Source organism: Rhagoletis pomonella, unplaced genomic scaffold (genome assembly GCF_013731165.1).
Source record: "Rhagoletis pomonella isolate Grant_MI unplaced genomic scaffold, Rhpom_1.0 Rhpom_scaffold_00003, whole genome shotgun sequence".
Taxonomy (NCBI): Eukaryota; Metazoa; Arthropoda; class Insecta; order Diptera; family Tephritidae; genus Rhagoletis; species Rhagoletis pomonella.
In genome coordinates this window covers 40,981,418-40,999,929 of record NW_023458557.1, presented here as the reverse complement: position 1 = coordinate 40,999,929, position 18,512 = coordinate 40,981,418, and the positions used below count along the sequence as shown (strand labels likewise).

At 40.0% G+C, this 18,512-nt stretch overlaps 2 protein-coding genes across 2 annotated transcripts; both read left to right on the top strand.

Annotated features, from left to right (window-relative positions):
• The first annotated feature begins 3,349 nt into the window (after positions 1-3,349).
• On the top strand, positions 3,350-4,225 carry LOC118736235. Its single transcript, XM_036466323.1, has one exon. It carries the CDS (start codon positions 3,350-3,352, stop codon positions 4,223-4,225), a length of 876 nt encoding a protein of 291 aa, XP_036322216.1.
• A 2,051-nt stretch (positions 4,226-6,276) lies between these two features.
• On the top strand, positions 6,277-7,671 carry LOC118736234. Its single transcript, XM_036466322.1, has one exon. The coding sequence runs from the start codon at positions 6,277-6,279 to the stop codon at positions 7,669-7,671; it is 1,395 nt and encodes a 464-aa protein (XP_036322215.1).
• Positions 7,672-18,512: the final 10,841 nt, after the last annotated feature.

Genomic DNA, 18,512 nt, shown 5'->3' with positions numbered 1-18,512 from the left:
CGCAAATTTTTGTTTTTATTTTTTAAAAGTGACTAGTCGCTTTTTATACCCGTTCGGGTATAAAGGTGAACAATTAGTCTCTTCATAGGACATGTTCGAACAAAAGCGATCAGTTCATTCCATATAAAGAGATCAAAAGTGGTATTAGTCGCATGCTCCTTTGCGATTGCTCCCGGAGTCATCGCGGATTAGTCCCGTTTTTTGCAGGGGTAATTTAGCAAAAAAAGGTGTTACCTATTCCACAAATGTGTTGAAGTCCGAACACTGGCTGTTGAGCAAACCCTGTGGGGAAAATCTCTAGTTCTGAACTGGGGCGCTTCTAGTACATTTAGACCCAGTACTGGTTCGCGATAAATCTCTTTTGCATGCAAGCAACTGGCGAATTTAACATGGCGATGTCCTAGGAAGTGTCAATTGCCCCCCGCTGCATCCCTTTTTCGATAGTTCCGAACTAGTCCTAAATTCTATAGTTCTGAACCAGTTCTAAAATCGACAGACGAAAGAAAAAAGTATCATGATTTTTCAATCTTTTCGGTTCTTCCGTGTGCGATTTTACATTATTTTCAAAGAAACGTTTTTTCAATTTGAAATTTAATTTGTTTGAATGATTGTAAGAAATGTACGTTTACTTACCTTACTGTAGCTGACTTTGCAGAGGTGCTCGCTGTTATTGGTTAGATTCCAGATGGCCCCAAGATGTTAATATGTTAACACAAAGCTTTGTTTTTTATTACCAAACTATGAAATAGCATCTGCGAAGCACAGAATAGAAGCGTATTTGAACGAAAAAGCCGCCGAACACATATCTATGTAAAGTAAACAAGCCCCCCGCTGCATCCCTTATTCGACAGTTCCGAAATAGTTGTAAATTCGACAAATAGGATCTAGTTCGTTCTGCATCCCTTTTTCTATAGTTCCGAACCATTTCTAAATTCGTCACTTTAGATATAGATTTGTAGTGAAAAAAACTGAAAAAATTAGTTTCTTAAAAGTACCACTTTTCGCCGATTTTGGACTGGTGGGTATATAGTTCCTATCGGACTAGTTCCTTTTTGGCGATAAAGACCTAGTACGGAACTAGAAATTTGATTCACTAGTTCGCGGTTTCCCTGCAGGGAAACTTCACTGGTTCGCACCCAAGCGCATGTGTGTGATAGTGTGAGTGCCCACCTCTGGTATACTCTGATGAACATATGTGAGGATGATAGCAAGGCCAACTTATAGGTATAAGGTAGTGTTACAGGAGCAGTTGAAATCACAGTATACACAGTAGTAAACCTTTTTGAGTACTCCTCGGGGGTAAAATCTGATCAGGGTTGATAATGAGAAGGAGCATGCATTTTGTTCATTCAGAGTTGTATACAAAATTACTGTGGGAGCAACAACCGTACTATGGCAGAGTGGCACAAGTCATGACTGTGTAATAATGACCGTAGTTAATTGCAAAAGTGTAAAAACATTGCAAATTATTTTCTATTATTATAGATACTAGTACAGATTATCATAGTTCAGTGTATAACTTGTTATATTACATCGTACATGGTAATGAACTGTTGAATGCTGAAAACGCTTATAACTTGTAGATCACTCAAACTTGGGTGTGCTTAATGAACTGTCTGGGCGGATGCGCTGGCAGGCATTAGGGTCTGTATAACTACACAAACCATGTTTTTCTTTTTTAATAACGACTTAAATATATTCGGAAATTTAGAATTTTGCTTGATAAATTCACAAAATTTACGTTTTCCATAAAAATATAATCTTATAATGGACTTTTTTTAAATTTTAAACTTACATTTAAGAAAACTCCATTCAGTGCTATAATTACTAATTGAGTTTTCCAGTTTATAAAACACAAGCGTTAATTATGTACTTAACTATTGATGTCCCAGAACGCCACCTATTGAATGAATATTTTACACTTTGAAGCTTAATTTGGCTACTCTGTAAACTGATCGCTTTTTGCCTTTCTGCTTATTCATCGTTTTCCCTGTGTCCTGTATCGCGGCGAACTCATTCGCCTTCATTTATATTCCGTCCTTCTAAATTTTGTACATTCGTTGGCAAGCACCCGAAAAGGCACACAGCGGTGAGTAAAGCAAATCAATTTCATTAAATATGTATTTATGTGCTAAGATTGAAATAACGTTTTATGTTTAGAAATAAACCACAGCTATCACAGGAGAAATTGTGCGTTAAATTCGTTTATTGATCCGGGGCCAACAGCTTTATTTCGCTATATTGCAGCAGCAGTGCCAATGCTGTTTCTTTGGTTTGGCAGCGAAGCTCTACGCTACCGGTACATTTGCGACGGCCATCGCAGCGCCCCCCGTTATTTGCGGTCGTAGCGTTACAGTTGGTTTCGTTTTACATTCAATGCAATTGGGAATGTGAACTTTTTTTGCCGCCAATCTTTGTTATGTGCACAACGTTTGCGATATTTTAAAATTCGACTGCCACATACTTCCCACCACTTGCGCCACATTAATTTGTTTTGCCGTCTTCACCTCCACGCATGGAACGGACACCGCCAAGTAGAAGCGCCCGCCTCATGAATAACACCAGCACTAACAGCAACGCATTATTATCGCCAATATTGGAAGCGTCATTTAACACCGCAGTAAGTACTAGTTCTAACGTGCCAACCAGTGCCTATAGTAGGGCGGCCACAACCAACCAAATGCCTATCGACGATGGAGCCCCAGCCGCCCCAGCCGTTCACACGGTCGCAGGCACCGACTCCGTGCCGGTGTCACGCCAAATCCCCGAAAATAGCTCTGCCAGTCATAACTTCGAAGACATCGAGAGACGCATAGCCATGCTGGAGCTCCACTTGAGGGACACCCAGGTACAGTTGCAAGAACGTGAAGCCCAAAATGAAGTTCTTCGAGCAGCGTTATCGAGCAACGGTAGTTCTGCCGTTACTTACGCCAGCGGCGTAGTCGCGCAGTCGCACCCAGCACCGCCAGCGCCGCCGCGATCAACGCTAACGCAATTCGAAGCATCGCTAACAAACGCATTGCCAACTAACGTACAGTCGAGTACCTCTACGCCCTTTATTGAAGCCCCACCTATGCCGCCGCCTACTTCAGTGAACTTGCACAGTTTAATACCACAGCCCGTTATTGGTAGCGCAATGTCTGGTAATTTGCGCAGAACTTCAGCGCTACACACGAACGATGTATTTTCATCGCAGTCATCGAGCGCTCCGATACCAACAACTCAAGCCAACGGGGCTTGCGCAAACATACAGTACTCACCACATAATTTTAACTTCCCTAAGAAATTGCTAGACTTGCCTGATTTTAGCGATAGGCCAGAAGACTGACCCGTATTTTATGCAGCCTTTATGGAGTCGACGGCGGCATATGGGTATAGTAATTTTGACAACAACCAGCGTCTTCAAAAGTGTTTGAAAGGCGATGCGCGCAAGACGGTGAAATCGTTGCTGATCCACCCTAACAATGTCGGATGCATTACTGAACAGTTGAAGTTCAGGTTTGGGCGGCCAGAGCAACAGGTTCGTAGTCAGTTAGCGCAGGTTAAGGAAAAAGCGCCAATTCCCGCGAACCTTTTGAGTAAGCTAATACCGTTTGCGACCAAAGTAAACAACATTTGTGCTTTCTTGCAGTCAGCTGGCGCCGAGCATCATATCTCCAATCCGATGTTGCTTGATGAACTTATCGCGAAGTTATCCATGAGCAAACGCATTGAGTGGGGCAGGTACTCGACTGCCCTGCAGATGCGAGCTACTGCACTACATTTCAGTGATTGGCTTACATCACTTGCCAACGTTATGTGCACGGTTAACGATGAATGTCAACATGCCGCTCGTGAGCCCAAACGTCGCATGGTACTCCATTTGGATGAGACGATTTCGAGAAAATGCCCGTTATGCCAGGGCCAGCACAAGCCAGCGGACTGCAAGCGCCTAATTGAAGCAACGGTGAGCGATCGACGGACCGAAGTTAAATCGAGGCGATTATGTTCCGCCTGCCTGAATGCGGGTCACAGTACCAGCAATTGCAGAAGACGTAAGGTTTGTGGTATCGATGGGTGCAATCGGTCACATCACAGATTGCTCCACGAGTCCCGATCAGAGCGCCTGTCAGCTCCCTCCACGTCATCGTCAGAAGCGCCGCCCGCTCTGCGTCATCAAGGTCTACGTCGCCACCGAACAATGCTCATCACCAACCGCCTGGCGATGAAGGCGCAACAGTACTAAGTTGTGCTACCAACTCTTCAGAAAAAAGCTGCTTTATCGCATCCTGCCGGTCACGTTGTATGGAAAGAAACGCCGCGTCGACACCTACGCTTTACTCGAAGAGGGCTCATCTGTAACGATGCTTGATAGTAGCCTTGCAAAGGAGTTAGACTTGCAAGGACGGCCACACAGTTTGCATGTTCATGGCATAGACAATTGCCATTTGGGTTTATCATCGACCACCATTACGATGAGGAAAAACGGACCATTTGCAGCCAAAACGAAACTAGGCTGGGTGGTGTTCGGTCCAGTTAGTAAATGCTCGCCTTCGCCTATAACGAGCCTATTTGTGAAGTCCAGTCGGGATGAAGCGCTTCACAACATGGTCGCCGATTTTTTCGAGACTGAAAGCTTTGGTGTGAGACCATCGCCACCTATCGAAAGCGAGGCCGACATCCGTGCACGAGCCATCTTGGAGTCGACAACCTGTCGTGTTGGATCACGCTTCCAAACTGGACTGCTATGGAAGCACGACGACGATCAATTGCCAGACAGCTACGGAATGACGCTCAATAGGTTAAGGAGCGTTGAAAGAAAAATGAGTCGTGATGTTGGATTTGCTGTCGCCTATAAGCAAATCATTGACAGCTACGTTGAGAAGGGCTACGCGCGCAGACTCACAACGTCAGAGCTCGCTTTGTCGATGCCACGTACCTGGTACTTGCCGCATTTCGCGGTAGTGAACCCCAACAAGCCGTTCAAACTGCGAATCGTGTTCGACGCTGCCGCCGAGGCCAATGGTATCTCCTTAAACAGTCATCTACTTAAGGGGCCACAAGAATACAAACCGTTGCCGTCTATTCTTTTCCGGTTCCGTGAAAATGTTCCACCAAGTGCTTGTATGCCCAGAGGATAGACGCGCCCAGCGATTTTTATGGCGGGACGGTGACTCTGGCTGAACTCCCGATGTGTACGAGATGCGCGTGATGACGTTTGGAGCTGCTTGCTCACCTTGTGCGGCCCACTACGTTAAAACACGAAACGCGTTAGAACACGGCAGCGACTGCCGCTATACAGCCCGCTCTGTAACTGCTATTTTAGAAAATCATTATGTGGACGACTTCGTAGATAGCTTCATCGGGGCACAGGTAAGAGCGATTCACATGGGCGTCGGCTTCGAGCTTCGCAATTTTACATCGAACTCGACGGAGAACGGTCTGGGCACTGAGCGGGTATTGGGTTTGCATTGGAACTCAACGACTGACAACTTTACATTTCGACTCAAGTTTAATAACGTGAGTGAAGCGGTGATGAGCGGTACTAGATGTGCTACGAAGAGGGAGCTCCTCAGTGTGGTCATGTCCATATTTGATCCTCTGGGGCTCCTGGGTAACTTTGTTGTCACGGCGAAGCTGCTAATGCGAGAGGTGTGGAGACACGAAGCGCGCTGGGATGAGCCACTTCCAGTCAACATTGGTGCGTCATGGGAAAAGTGGCGGAAGCAACTGCTATCGGTAATCAGGTATACCTGTCCCCGATTCTACTTCCGCAACGGTGCGGCGGAAACACTACAGCTACACACATTTGTTGACGTCAGCGAGAACGCCTTTACTGCCGTCAATTGGAGAGCCAAGAACGCTCGCGGTGAGGTGGAGGTTGCCTTCATTTGCGCGAAATCTAAGTGCGCTACATTGAAGCCGCTTACTATACCGCCCTTAGAGCTGCAAGCTGCCGTTTTAGGAACGCGGCTACAACAAGTCGTATGCGAAGCACACTCCTTTAAACCCGACAAACGATTCCTTTGGTGTGATTCATCGACGGTCATTAAATGGGTTCGAAGCGAGCACCGTATTTATAAGCCGTTTGTTCAGCACAGAATTGCTGAAGTTTTAGCGCGCTGGGTACAAGGTCCGTCGTTTCTGCAAGAAGAGGAGCAAGCCTAGCCCTCTGAATATGCAGTTTCCACCGAATCAGAAGAGAACGATGAAGAGCTACGACCACAACACGCGTTAACCATCGTAAACCAAAATTTCTTAAACTTTAATCGCTTCTCTTCATACAACAGGTTGTTGATGACTACATCCTGGGTTATACTGTTCGTCAAAACTTGTCGCCGAATCCAAATTAAGACTCCCTACGGTCTAAGTGCTGGCGATCTCGAAGCGGCGAAAATGCTCCTATGCCGACTGGTTCAGGGCGAATCCTTCCCCGAAGAAATTCAGCACATACGCGATGGACAAGACATAACGCGGCACAGCTCGTTGCTGCAATTGCTGCCATACCTAGACGAGGATGGCGTACTGCGTGCTCGCGGCCGCATTGATGCCGCCAGCTGGCTTCCGATCTGCACGAGGCGCCCCATAATACTGCCACCCACTCACGCGTATACGAAGTTAGTCACAACACATCATCACGTTCTCATGGGCCATCAAAATTCTGAAGCTACTATATGCGCCATCCGCCGCGTTTACTGGGTACCTCGGCTAAGGACGCTCCTACGCAACGTCATCGCCAGCTGTAATGTGTGCCGCCTCCGTAAGGCGACACCGGTTCCGGCACTAATGGGGCCGCTTCCCATCGATAGACTCACGCCTCACGTAAGCGCATTTACATACACTGGCATGGACTATTTTGGACCCCTCAATGTAACAGTATGGCGCAGCACCGAAAAGCGGTGGGTGACACTTTTCACCTGTCTTACCACACGATCAGTGCACTTGGAAATGGCACACGACTTGAGCACTGGCTCCTGCATCATCGTCCTTCGCAACTTTGTTAACCGCAGAGGAGTGCCTGTGAGGTTGAGATCCGATAACGGGAAAAACTTCGTTGGCGCCAATAATGAAGCCAAAAGATTTACTGAAGTTTTCGACTGCGAGCGTGTGCAGGGTGAATTGTCGCAACGAGGCATCGATTGGGTATTTAACTCACCGTTTAACCCAGCTGAAGGAGGCGCCTGGGAAAGGATGGTGCAGTGCGTTAAGCGAGTGTTGCGTCAAACGCTCAAAGAAGTCGTCCCACGTGTGCACACACTCAATTGCTTCCTGCTCGAGGCGGAAAACGTCGTCAACTCCCGGCCTCTCACGCACCTGCCCATCTCTCCCAACCAAGAGCAGCCGTTAACGCCGAACGATTTCCTGCTGGGGTCAGCCAATGCTGCGCATACGCCCAGTGTGACCGAAATACCATTCAAACCCCCTGCTATACGTCAGCAGTGGCGTATCGCTCGTCAACTCAGAGACCATTTCTGGAAGAGATGGGTGCTGGAGTATCTCCCGACCCTAACACGTCGTGAGAAGTGGTGTCAACCAACAAAACCGTTGAAGGAAGGGGACTTAGTATTCCTGTGTGACCCTAACGTTCCAAGAAGGCAGTGGTGTCGAGGCGTGGTGGAGCAGTTGTATCCTGTGGTGTCAACCAACAAAACCGTTGAAGGAAGGGGACTTAGTATTCCTGTGCGACCCTAACGTTCCAAGAAGGCAATGGTGTCGAGGCGTGGTGGAGCAGTGGTATCCTGGCAAAGATGGTGATATACGGCATGTTGATGTGCGCGGAACTCCAGGGTGAAGCGAAGAGCCGTTGCAAAGTTAGCCGTTCTGGACGTTGAAGCTGGTGAATCGGATGATTCACGGGGGCGGGGATGTCCCAGAACGCCACCTTTTGAATGAATATTTTACACTTTGAAATTTAATCTGGCTACTATGTAAACTGATCGCTGTTTGCCTTTCTGCTTATTCATCGTTTTCCCTGTGTCCTGTATCGCGGCGAATTCATTCGCCTTCATTTACATTGCGTCCTTCTTGTTAAATTTTTTTACATTCGTTGGCAAGCACCCGGAAAGGCACACAGCAGTGAGTAAATCAAATCAATTTTATTAAATATGTATTTATGTGCTAAGATTGAAATAACGTTTTATGTTTAGAAATAAACCACAGCTATCACAGGATAAATTGTGCGTTAAATTCGTTTATTGATCCGGGGCCAACGACAATTGATATTATTTTTCATAAAGCATGAATATCAGCATAGATTACAGATTAATAGTATACTTAACCTACACTTTGTTCATAAATAACACATAATTATGTATATTTTATCCTGGAAAAGAATTTTTCTAATCATTAGGCGAAATTCCCCACAGTAAGTGTTGCCGTGCGCGCAAAACGAAAACGATGCACACAACCCAAAAGTACCTCGGGGACCAAATGGTGAAAAACTGCGAAAAGGTTTATTACTGTATATACTGTGGTTGAAATTTTCGCCCGATGTTTCTTAAAGAAAACCATAAACGTAGCGACCGTTGGTTCAACTTGTTGTTATTTAGCTCTAGATTGCACCGTTTGTGGGCCTGTTGAATGAATTTATGTCTAGGTTTTATGAAAGATCAAAAAATTTGGATTTTCTGGCAAGTTGTACAACTTATCGCTACATTACTGGCCAGGTTGTACAAACTCATTTAATTTGCGTTTATTTTGTACACTAAATAACGAAAATGGATAACTCAGCCGAAATAGGTAAGTGCTTTCGTTGAATTTTATAAATATAAGCCGAAACTATGAAATTGGAAAAACGAGATTTTACAATGAGACTGCTCGCAAAATTGCAACGTTTGTGGGCAAAACATCCAACTTGATTTCGGATTGATTTGATCCTACGTTTTCGGCTTGCATTACGTCAAAAGGATGTGTTTGTTGTAATTCATTCTGTCATTTACTACCATTATGCGTAGGCCAATTCATGAAATCATTTCATGCGTTTGAGTAGAAACTGAATGAATGAACACTATTTCATGATTTCAATTAACGCGAAATAGAGTTTATGAACATAGTTTTTACTCAGGGCACGAATCGTAACATCCGTTCACGGATCGGAAACCATACGAAATAAAATTACGTGATATGTCAGTCGTATAAGCTGAATGGGATTATCACATACGAAAACGAACGGATCGTAATTTATTTTTAGTTCACAATAGTTTTTAAGTTCCACGACGCTATGGATCGTATTCTTAAGTCGCAATAGTGGTGGAACTGTCAAAATATTGAAGAATTGAATGCAAATTAAACCAAAACTTAAAATATGTATCCGACATTGCTTTATTATTTGAGCTCCAGCGGTAGTGAAGGAGATGAAAAAGTCACACGAAGGCAGCTGAGAGATCGGAGCAATCCATTAAGCTTGCCGAGCACAGCGTAAGGATGTAGTTTATATATTTTCCCAGCTTTTTAACAAAGGGTTCACTGCAGATTCTTGTAACGATTCCGTTTGACAAAAGAGGCTTTTACTTACGTTCTAGAGAAGGCAATCGGACGCCAAAGCGGTGCCTCCAATACTACAAATGGCTGCCACTCTTTCCCTTCTAGCCAGCGGTGGGTACCAACACAGTGTCGGAAACGATTTTTTAGTGGGAATGTGTAAAAGTTGGCATCGATTGTTCTTATGGAAATGGAAAATAAATTGTGGTTTGTGGAGAAATACAGAATACCTGGAGGTATATAAACAAATACTTGTACATGTCTGTAATCTAAAGGATATGTTTCCCATTCTTAGTCATCGGTTGCGGTGACGGAACTCACATTGGTTTGCAGAAACCCACAGTTGACGAACATATGTATTTAACCCGAAAGGGATACCATAGTATTAATGCTATGCTACAATATATGCCGTTGAAATAAAGTTACTTAATAGTAAATTTGTCAGATATGTGACCATAATTACAAAATTTTGGCGATTAACTCTCAATACGGTGGGGCGGCTCATGACTCCTTCGTTTGGAAGCACTCAGACCAAAGGAGAGTATTGAAAGAGCGGTTTGAGCTTAACAGGCAGGAAAATGCATGGCTGTTAGATATGCTCATGACTTTAATTTCTTTCATACTGGTTTAAAAATAATAAAAATTTTAATAGGGGATTCCGGCTACCCAATTGAGCCATGGTGCATTACACCTTATAGAAATCCTCCGGATGGTTCAAGCGAATGTGTGTTCAATGATATTCATTCTAAAGCAAGGTGTATCATTGAACGAAGCATAGGTATTTTAAAAGGCCGTTGGAGAATCTTAGGGTACAACAAGAGGGGAAGATATCATACAACAAAAGTGGCGAGATTCGCTAATGTCTGCTCAGCATTACACAACGTGTGCATTAAGTTTAAAATTAATTATGAACGTGTGCATTAAGTTTAAAATTAATTATGATCCTTAAATTATGAATCTGACAGTGCAGCCGAAATCGACGCAGGCGAAGCAAGTCAATTCACCTCGATTGGCCAAACGAAAAGAGACCAAATAAGGCATTCACTTTCGAATCGTACCTAAATTTGAGAAAGTATATACATACATATGTATATTTCTGTGAATATCAGGCATGATCTGCAAATCATACGATCTTGCTTTTGAAATATGTACCTTTAATTTGTATTCCTAAATGAAATAAATAACTTTTACTTTTGTTCACAAATTAATTCTCTTCGTTTTAATCAAATATTATAAAAGTTACACCAGAGATGAATCTTCATGAATGCTAGCATCCAAAAGTTTGCATTGAAAAAGAAAACAGTTCTATTCCTAAAATTAAAATTGAATACTTCAGGTACATGAAAAAAAATAAACAAAAAATTTATGTACTTCAATAAATATTTAAGTACAAAACGTCACATGTTTCTTTTTACAACGCTTTTATCAACTTGCAATGTTGTGAGTCCAGAAACTTTCAATGTTGTGGATCCAGAAACTTTCAATGTTGTGTGTCCGACACCAAAGCAAAGCTTTGAAAAGTTCCTATAAAAAAGCATAGTGCATACGGCGACAGCTGTAGTGAATAGGGCGAGGTAGATGACATCTAGATGTCGCCCTATGTACTACGTTTGCTACAGCGGAAATAGACGACACGCCATTTCTTTAAATAAAATTAATTGGTGCTCGTTTGTATGTACATACATATGTAAATGCATGTGTGTGCACCTTTCTATTAATATCGTTGAATTATTTTAATATCTATTGCAAAATTTTATTCAGACAGGACTAAAAAGTAGTAAATAAATAACATAAAAAATACTTTTTAATATACAACGCTTTTATAAATGGACTAAAAAGTAGAAAATAATATTTCTCAGTCCCATAGAATTTGTTTTGATAACTTTTGATTTTGAAATTTTAGCAAAAGTCATTATAAACAATCTATGAAATTGAAAATGAAAAGCGTGGGGCGCATGTAATACACTTGAATTGATATGAAAAGTAATATATGAATGTATGTATGTGGGTATATGAATAACGACCGCTTAAAATCGATTTCAAAGTTCTACTTTCGCTGTAGAAATTTTAGGTCTACGTTATGTAGTTTGACTATTGTCAATTAAATCGAATGCTTTGTATTGCATGCGCTCCACGTTTTTCATTTTCAATTTCATAAATTGTTTATAATGACTTTTGCTAAAATTTCAAAATCAAAAGTTATCAAAACAAATTCTATGGGACTGAGAAATATTATTTTCTACTTTTTAGTCCATTTATAAAAGCGTTGTTTATTAAAAAGTTTTTTTTTTTTTATTATTTATTTCTCTTAAATTAACCGATAAATTTTCTAGCTCTAACTTCTTAATTTCTAAATCTATTTTCCTCGATGACTGTTGGATTCGGTGCTCTTTTTCTTTTATCGCCAACGATCGCTCGTACATCAACACCAGCCTCTCCTGTATCTCGAGCAATCTGTCTAATCTAGCATCTAGACTACGTTGGAATTCGGACACAGAGTTTACATTTTGTTGGAGCTATGCCAACTTTTCATCTTTTCAACTCTTCTTTCTTGGAGGTTTGCTCCGTGGTGCAACATTTTGACAGGATGACAAAGCTGCTGATGATGGACCTGGTACAGAGCTATGGGAGGAGCTTGACTCTTCGCCACTGGAATCACTGTCACTACTTTCATTGACATTTTTAGATGTTTGTGTAGTTGATGTACTCCCAAATGGTCGCACGGACCTGTTCCCCTCTACACAAACCTTTAGTCCGGCAGCTTCAATAATGAGTTCCTCAGAGGCAGTGATAACCTTCTCACTGTAAGGTCCTCCACCAGTTTGCTGCTTGGATGCCTTATTAAAGGAAAGCTTCCTCTTTGCTTGATATTTCTGATCAGCAAAAGCCTGCAAGAAGCCACATATTATTAACTCCTATGGAAATTCTATTAAACTACAGATGTACTTACTTTCCTCCACATCTTAGCATCCTTTACCGGTGGTCCTACAGAATTTAAACGTTTGGTTAGCTCCTCCCATAGTCGATTTGTGGTCGCCCTGCCTTGCGCAGAATTAGGAGGAGTATTTTTGGCCAAAATTTGGGTGCTCTGCCTTAAATTCTGCCATTATATCTTTTTGCCGAGGATTAAGTTTGTTGAAATTCGTCCTAAGATAAAGGAAGTAGCTAAACATACAGTATTTTTACAAACAAATGTGTAACTTACTTAAATTTTGCTTAAATTCGTTCCCACTCGATAGATACTTTGTGATCGAATGACATTTCAAACGAACGAGTACGCTCGTCACTTGTTCACGTATGTCATCATACCGAATTACGATATAAAGAGTACGTTCACGTATGTCATAATCCGAAAAATGTGTTTTTACGTGACGAGTAATGCGATATCGTATGTTACGATTCGACCCCAGATATTTCTTTCGTGAATTGGACTACGCATACATGTGATACTTATGCTTTTAATTTATGAGGTAATTTTATGTTTTTATACTCTTGCTACCACATGAATATATGAATTCGTGATAAGAATATATGAATTCGCCTTGGAAGATAGAAAGCGAGTAAGAATAAATGCCGAACAAAGGAATTTGTCTTCTTTCAACTTAAATAAATACATTTTCATTTATTTGTTAAACATACAATTACTTCCATTACAACCCGGTCCTATGGATGCTAGAAGCGCAAATTCATATAAGGTGGTGTTACCGGAAAATGAATAAATAAATTAAAAATTATATGTATATCAGAAATAAGATGAAATGAAATTATTGTTTGATTTCTAACCAATTCTATGTATGTAACTCAATCGCCTAATGTTTTGCCAAACCGTAAACATATGTTTACACATCCAATTTCGTGAGGAGGTACCTGGTACTCACACCTTTTTTAAGAAGTTTCACTTCTATCATGTGTACGGTGTTACACACGCACTTTTTAGCATGGAAATTTTGTCAAAACTGCACTAAAATGAATAAAATAAAATAAGATCAGGTCTCGTTAAAGTTATTAAAAGCCATTTAGTGAAAGGAGTTACTCAAACTCGAATGAAAATTACTAACAATTTGTACTAATTTACTTTGTTTTTAAAAAATTGACTCTCCATTTATGAGTGTAGTGCATTTAATATAAGCGGCGTAAATCTTTTCGATTATCTGTTTAGGCTGAGCAAAACACGTGGAGTTCAGGTAGCGAAAAAATTGTACGATGGAAAAATGGCGGAAAGTTGGCAACTGTTGAACTGAGTGGAACTACTCAACTGTGCGATTCTAGGACAAACAGTCTACGGTTAGACAATATGAACACGCCCTATGTGTCACGAATTAGGAGCATAATCAGAAACAAATCGGTGTGTTATTTAATTTAAGCATTCAGATCAAGTACATCCCAACGTTAACAGCTGATTTATTCAAACTAATTTCCGGTATTTTATCTTACCAAGGAATTCACAATAGAATCTATTTTACCACTGCCTAAAACTATCCTAGATATAGAGCGTTCCTGCACGTCTACGATTTGCAGGTTTTGCAGGATTTAGTCCAAAGTCGTTCCCGTACGCCAAAAATTCTGTATTTGGGAACACTCTCGTGAGAGTAACTGAGCAACTGTTCCCAGAATGAAGTTTCAAGATTTTGTCCGGAGTTTTTCTTCTGGAAAATTCATGAAAAGTGTCAAACGATAGGTAGAGTTGCATTTGTGTACAAAAACAGAACGCGGTGAAAGCAAAGTTAAAAAATGGAAGTAAATAATGAAATACTCGAATATATATGCAATTATTTTTAATTATATAGATTTTAATAGTTATTTAGTGATCTTCCAGCCATATCAGTCTTGTACTAATGACGAGTAAACAAACCAAATGACGTTTTTGATGGAAAAAGTGCTTTTTGCGTTCCCGTACACTTCTGCAGCTGTTCTCCTGTTACTCTCACTAGAGAGAGTAAAATTGTAGTTTGACATTTCCACAGGTTTTAGTGCGAAAAGTACTGGAACAAACTAATAGTTGCGCCGGCAAATTACGCGCTGCTATCACTAGCAGTAGTGAACACGCTGTAAAGAAGCTGTTAAGCAGGGATTGCACGATTTGTACAGATTTGTACATTTTGGCAGTCACTCTATAACTGTTAAAATGTACAAATCTAGTGATCCCTGCTTTAGATGAAGATAAATATAGGGAGCTGCGAAAATGTTAAAATTTAAAGCTAAGTGCATAGTATACATTTAGGTTGTATGTTTGTTGTGTATGTGGAGATTCTTGCAAATTATTTTGAAATTTATACACACACATGTATATACAGCAGCAAGCTCATGCCACCAACAGCGATGTTATATGAATAGAATTTCTACTGGGTACCCCGCAGCAATTCCGACTCCCCCTAGGTTAGCCCTCAGATAGTCCCTATTATTACCAGCACTAGTCCCTCATAATTCCCCTGCCAATGGTTTCAACTTCCATTTTTAGCATTGGCGTGTCATTGGAAAAGGACCGGTCCAATCAACACTGACCGTAAGATAGTCCTGGAGTAGTCCAATTTTCGGAATTTTTTTCGTTGGAGTGATTGCGTTCTGCACTTGTCCGAATAATTCGGAAACACAAAAAAAAATAAATTTTATCATTTTATGACCATGTTGCTTCTGACGGCATTTGAACCCGAACCCTTCTGAAAGCTAACAAATAGTCTCTGCATCTCTGCGCACTGAACTACAGCCACGCATGTAAATGTGTGTTCAAATGTTCACTTTGTATCATGATTCAATGGTGAGATGGTAGCCCATTAAGTTTTAGTCTAATAAAATGCAACTGCAATGCAATAGCCAAAAATTACCGTAGATTTTTGAGATTTTTTTGCCTTCCATATAACGCATTTACTAAAGCTACGGTGGTAATTCTTTCTATTTTAAACTTGCACTATATTAGATTAAATTGAATGGGCTACAAAACTGCGTTCCCAAAAATTTTCTAAAAACTCGAATTAAAAAGTTGGAAATTTCGATGAAAATTTTTTTAAGTTGGATTAATTTTTCGTGAAATTTGTGCAAGGTTTGAAACTTTTATTCATGTGGTTTCTGTATAAGTAAAGAAGTAGAAGTTTGAGCGAAACCGAATCACAGCGCACGGCAGTGCGCGCGAGTGACGAAAGCAGCCACAGTAGCAGGCTGAAATGACTCGGTTATGTATATATACACGAGATTTGGAAGTTTTTATCCAGACGCCCTATCGACACGTATCATTGAAAAGGTCTTACAGAGTGTGTCCAGAAAATGTATTGAAGCTTCATAAAACGATTAACCGGATTCTTAAAAATTAGGCTAAAGTGTTGCGAAACAAAAACCGGGACCCCGGTCTTTTTTAAGTCCCGAATATCCCGGGATTAGTCGATTTAAATCCCGGGATTGCTGGAAACAATTTTTTTGTTAGCCAATTAAATTTGTATCACAAATATCCCCTCTCAGGGGCAAAACAAGAATTTTTTGCAACCCTTAATGCTATCATTTTTTTAAGATCGCATTTCCATCAAAAGAAGGAATAATTTTGCTTTGCTCAAAATGGAATAGGTGATGCACTTATATATTTATTTTTTACTTAAATGTGTTATCTTTTTTATTTTTACTTAAATATACTGATAATATCTTCAATTGATCTCAAACAGTGATTTAAAAAATTTTATATAGTTACATATGCAGTTACTGCTGTACCAAATACAGTCATTTACAAAAAAATTTGCATCGTTTTTTTTGCAATATTCAAAATATTTTTCATGGTATTTTTTTGTTAATTAAAAAATATATATATCTCATTTTACAACAAAAATCATGTAAATCAAAATTTCACACTTTAGAGAAAGTTGGTTTAAGTTCACCAAATTATCATAAAAATATCAAACTTTTTAATCATAATTTAAAAAAAAAATTCTATTCAGTTTTTTTTTGTTTTTTTTTTGTAATACAATAAAGTGCAATTTTAAAGTTGCTAAAAACTCCCTTGATTTTTGAATTTTTTTTTACTGACGATGTTGGGCATTTTCTTCCTTATAACGAATTTTTTTGTGGCAAAAAAAAAAATATATAAAATGTCAACGGGATGGTTTAGCAACTTCAAAATTGCACATACGTATATATTTTTTTAAATTAACAAAAAAAAAAATACCACGAAAAATATTCTGAATATTGCAAAAAAAATCTATGCAAAATATTTCTCGGAGTGACCGTATATGCATTTGTACTTGTGGTACAAAAACTATGTTATAAATTAATGAGGATATGTACATACATACATATATGTTTGTCAAATTTTATGTTTGTTTTTTGTTGATTGAAAATACTGATTTATCGCCTTAATAAATATGTAAATGAATTACAATAAATTGTACTTTTTTTTTGTTATATCAATCTGATTTAAAATACTATAATAGGATGATCACAGATGAGTTGCACTTTTACCTGAATTTCGGGACAATCCCGGGATCCCGGGATTGTATTTTCAGATCCCTATTTGGTACGTATGTGGCGTCTGTACGTATTTTCATTTAATTTCTTTAAAACTTTCAGGAATTAAAGTACAAAAAAAAAACTAAGAAGGTTTTGTTCCAGGATGTATTGATTCGTATGCCTATGTGGGCGTGGCTGCTGAAAATATACATTTCGGGCATTTTCTCAAAAACTGGTCAGTCGATTTTATCCTAAGTTTTCACAAATCTAGTTCAAAACCTTAGCTCTCATCTGGTATAAAGCTTATATCTGGAAAAACTCTTGTTGTGGAGATATTGCGATTCAAATTGAAAAAATGTCGCTCCAAAAAGGGTGAAATGGTTAAAAATTAATATATCCGTCTAATTTGGTTCCTTTAAGATATAAAAATAACATACCCAGTTCCGCGAAAAAAATTGCCCATTCCCCGATTGCCACTTAAACCGAAATTTCCTGCAAATCGGGGAATTTCAAGCGAGTTGACAAGTTGAAGGATGTAGTTGTGCTCATCACTTCGTACATGGCTTGGAAACCACAATTTGTGTGTATTTTGGAATTTTTTTCAGTCACATGCCAAAATTGTAACATTTTTCCCCATTTTAATTGCACGTATTTATGTACACAGTATGTAACTATGCTACATGGGTTTATCACCCGCACTTAACCTACCTGGGAAGACGCGTACAATATTACCTACCGTTGTACATAAATATGTATGTGTGAATGCATTTCCCTGCAAAAATCGCGACTGCTCCATGCATGCGTCTAAAGAGTACTCCCTAAGGACAAAGGAGTACTCCAAAATTACCCACAATATAAAAAATATGGCCCAATTAACATTGCGATGTCCTAGGGCAGGACCATATTCTCCATCCCTGCATTACAACAGAGTAGCACGAAACTACTCCAACGTATTAACAATGGCATTGTTGTTAAATTTTTTCGATTGTACGCGCTTTTGTTCTTCACTTCTCAGATGCTTTTTCGAAATTAATAAAAACCAAAAAAAAAAAATAAAAAATTACATGCTGCCTCTGACTGCATTCGAACCCGAACATGCTGGGAGCTAACCACTAACAGCGAGCAGCTCTACACGTTCAGCTAGAGCCAGACATGCAAATGATCAACTTCAATCACATTTCTTTAAAACACGAGCAGTGATCGTGTAACAATAAGCTGGTGCAGAGACACGAGTTGGTCTGCTACATCATTACAGAGGAACACTTTTGTTAGTACTCCAATATACCACAAATAGACTACATGGTCCACCGATTTTTGCAGGGATAGTCCACCCAATGTGCCGCTACTACTTACGATCATATGTATGAATTACCACTGAGCAAAACTACTTGAGAAAAAAGCATTAGTTTAATAGTACGAGTGCAACATCGTACACGTGATAGAAGTAAAACTTCTTAAAAAAGGCAAATGTGTGCGCCCCACACCCGGTAGAAATATTAACAAAAATAAAGTACGAGACAATCAGACGAATACAGTTGTTTATTGTATCCAAAGTTGGTACCAAGTTGATAAGTTTTTATCACTTCTCATAATTTTTTTTTTATTTTTAATTTTTTCGAAAACAAAGG

Bases quoted from the DNA above. Each gene is read 5' to 3' on its own strand.
- LOC118736234 (XM_036466322.1), top strand. From the start codon at position 6,277: ATGACTACATCCTGGGTTATACTGTTCGTCAAAACTTGTCGCCGAATC.
- LOC118736235 (XM_036466323.1), top strand. From the start codon at position 3,350: ATGGAGTCGACGGCGGCATATGGGTATAGTAATTTTGACAACAACCAG.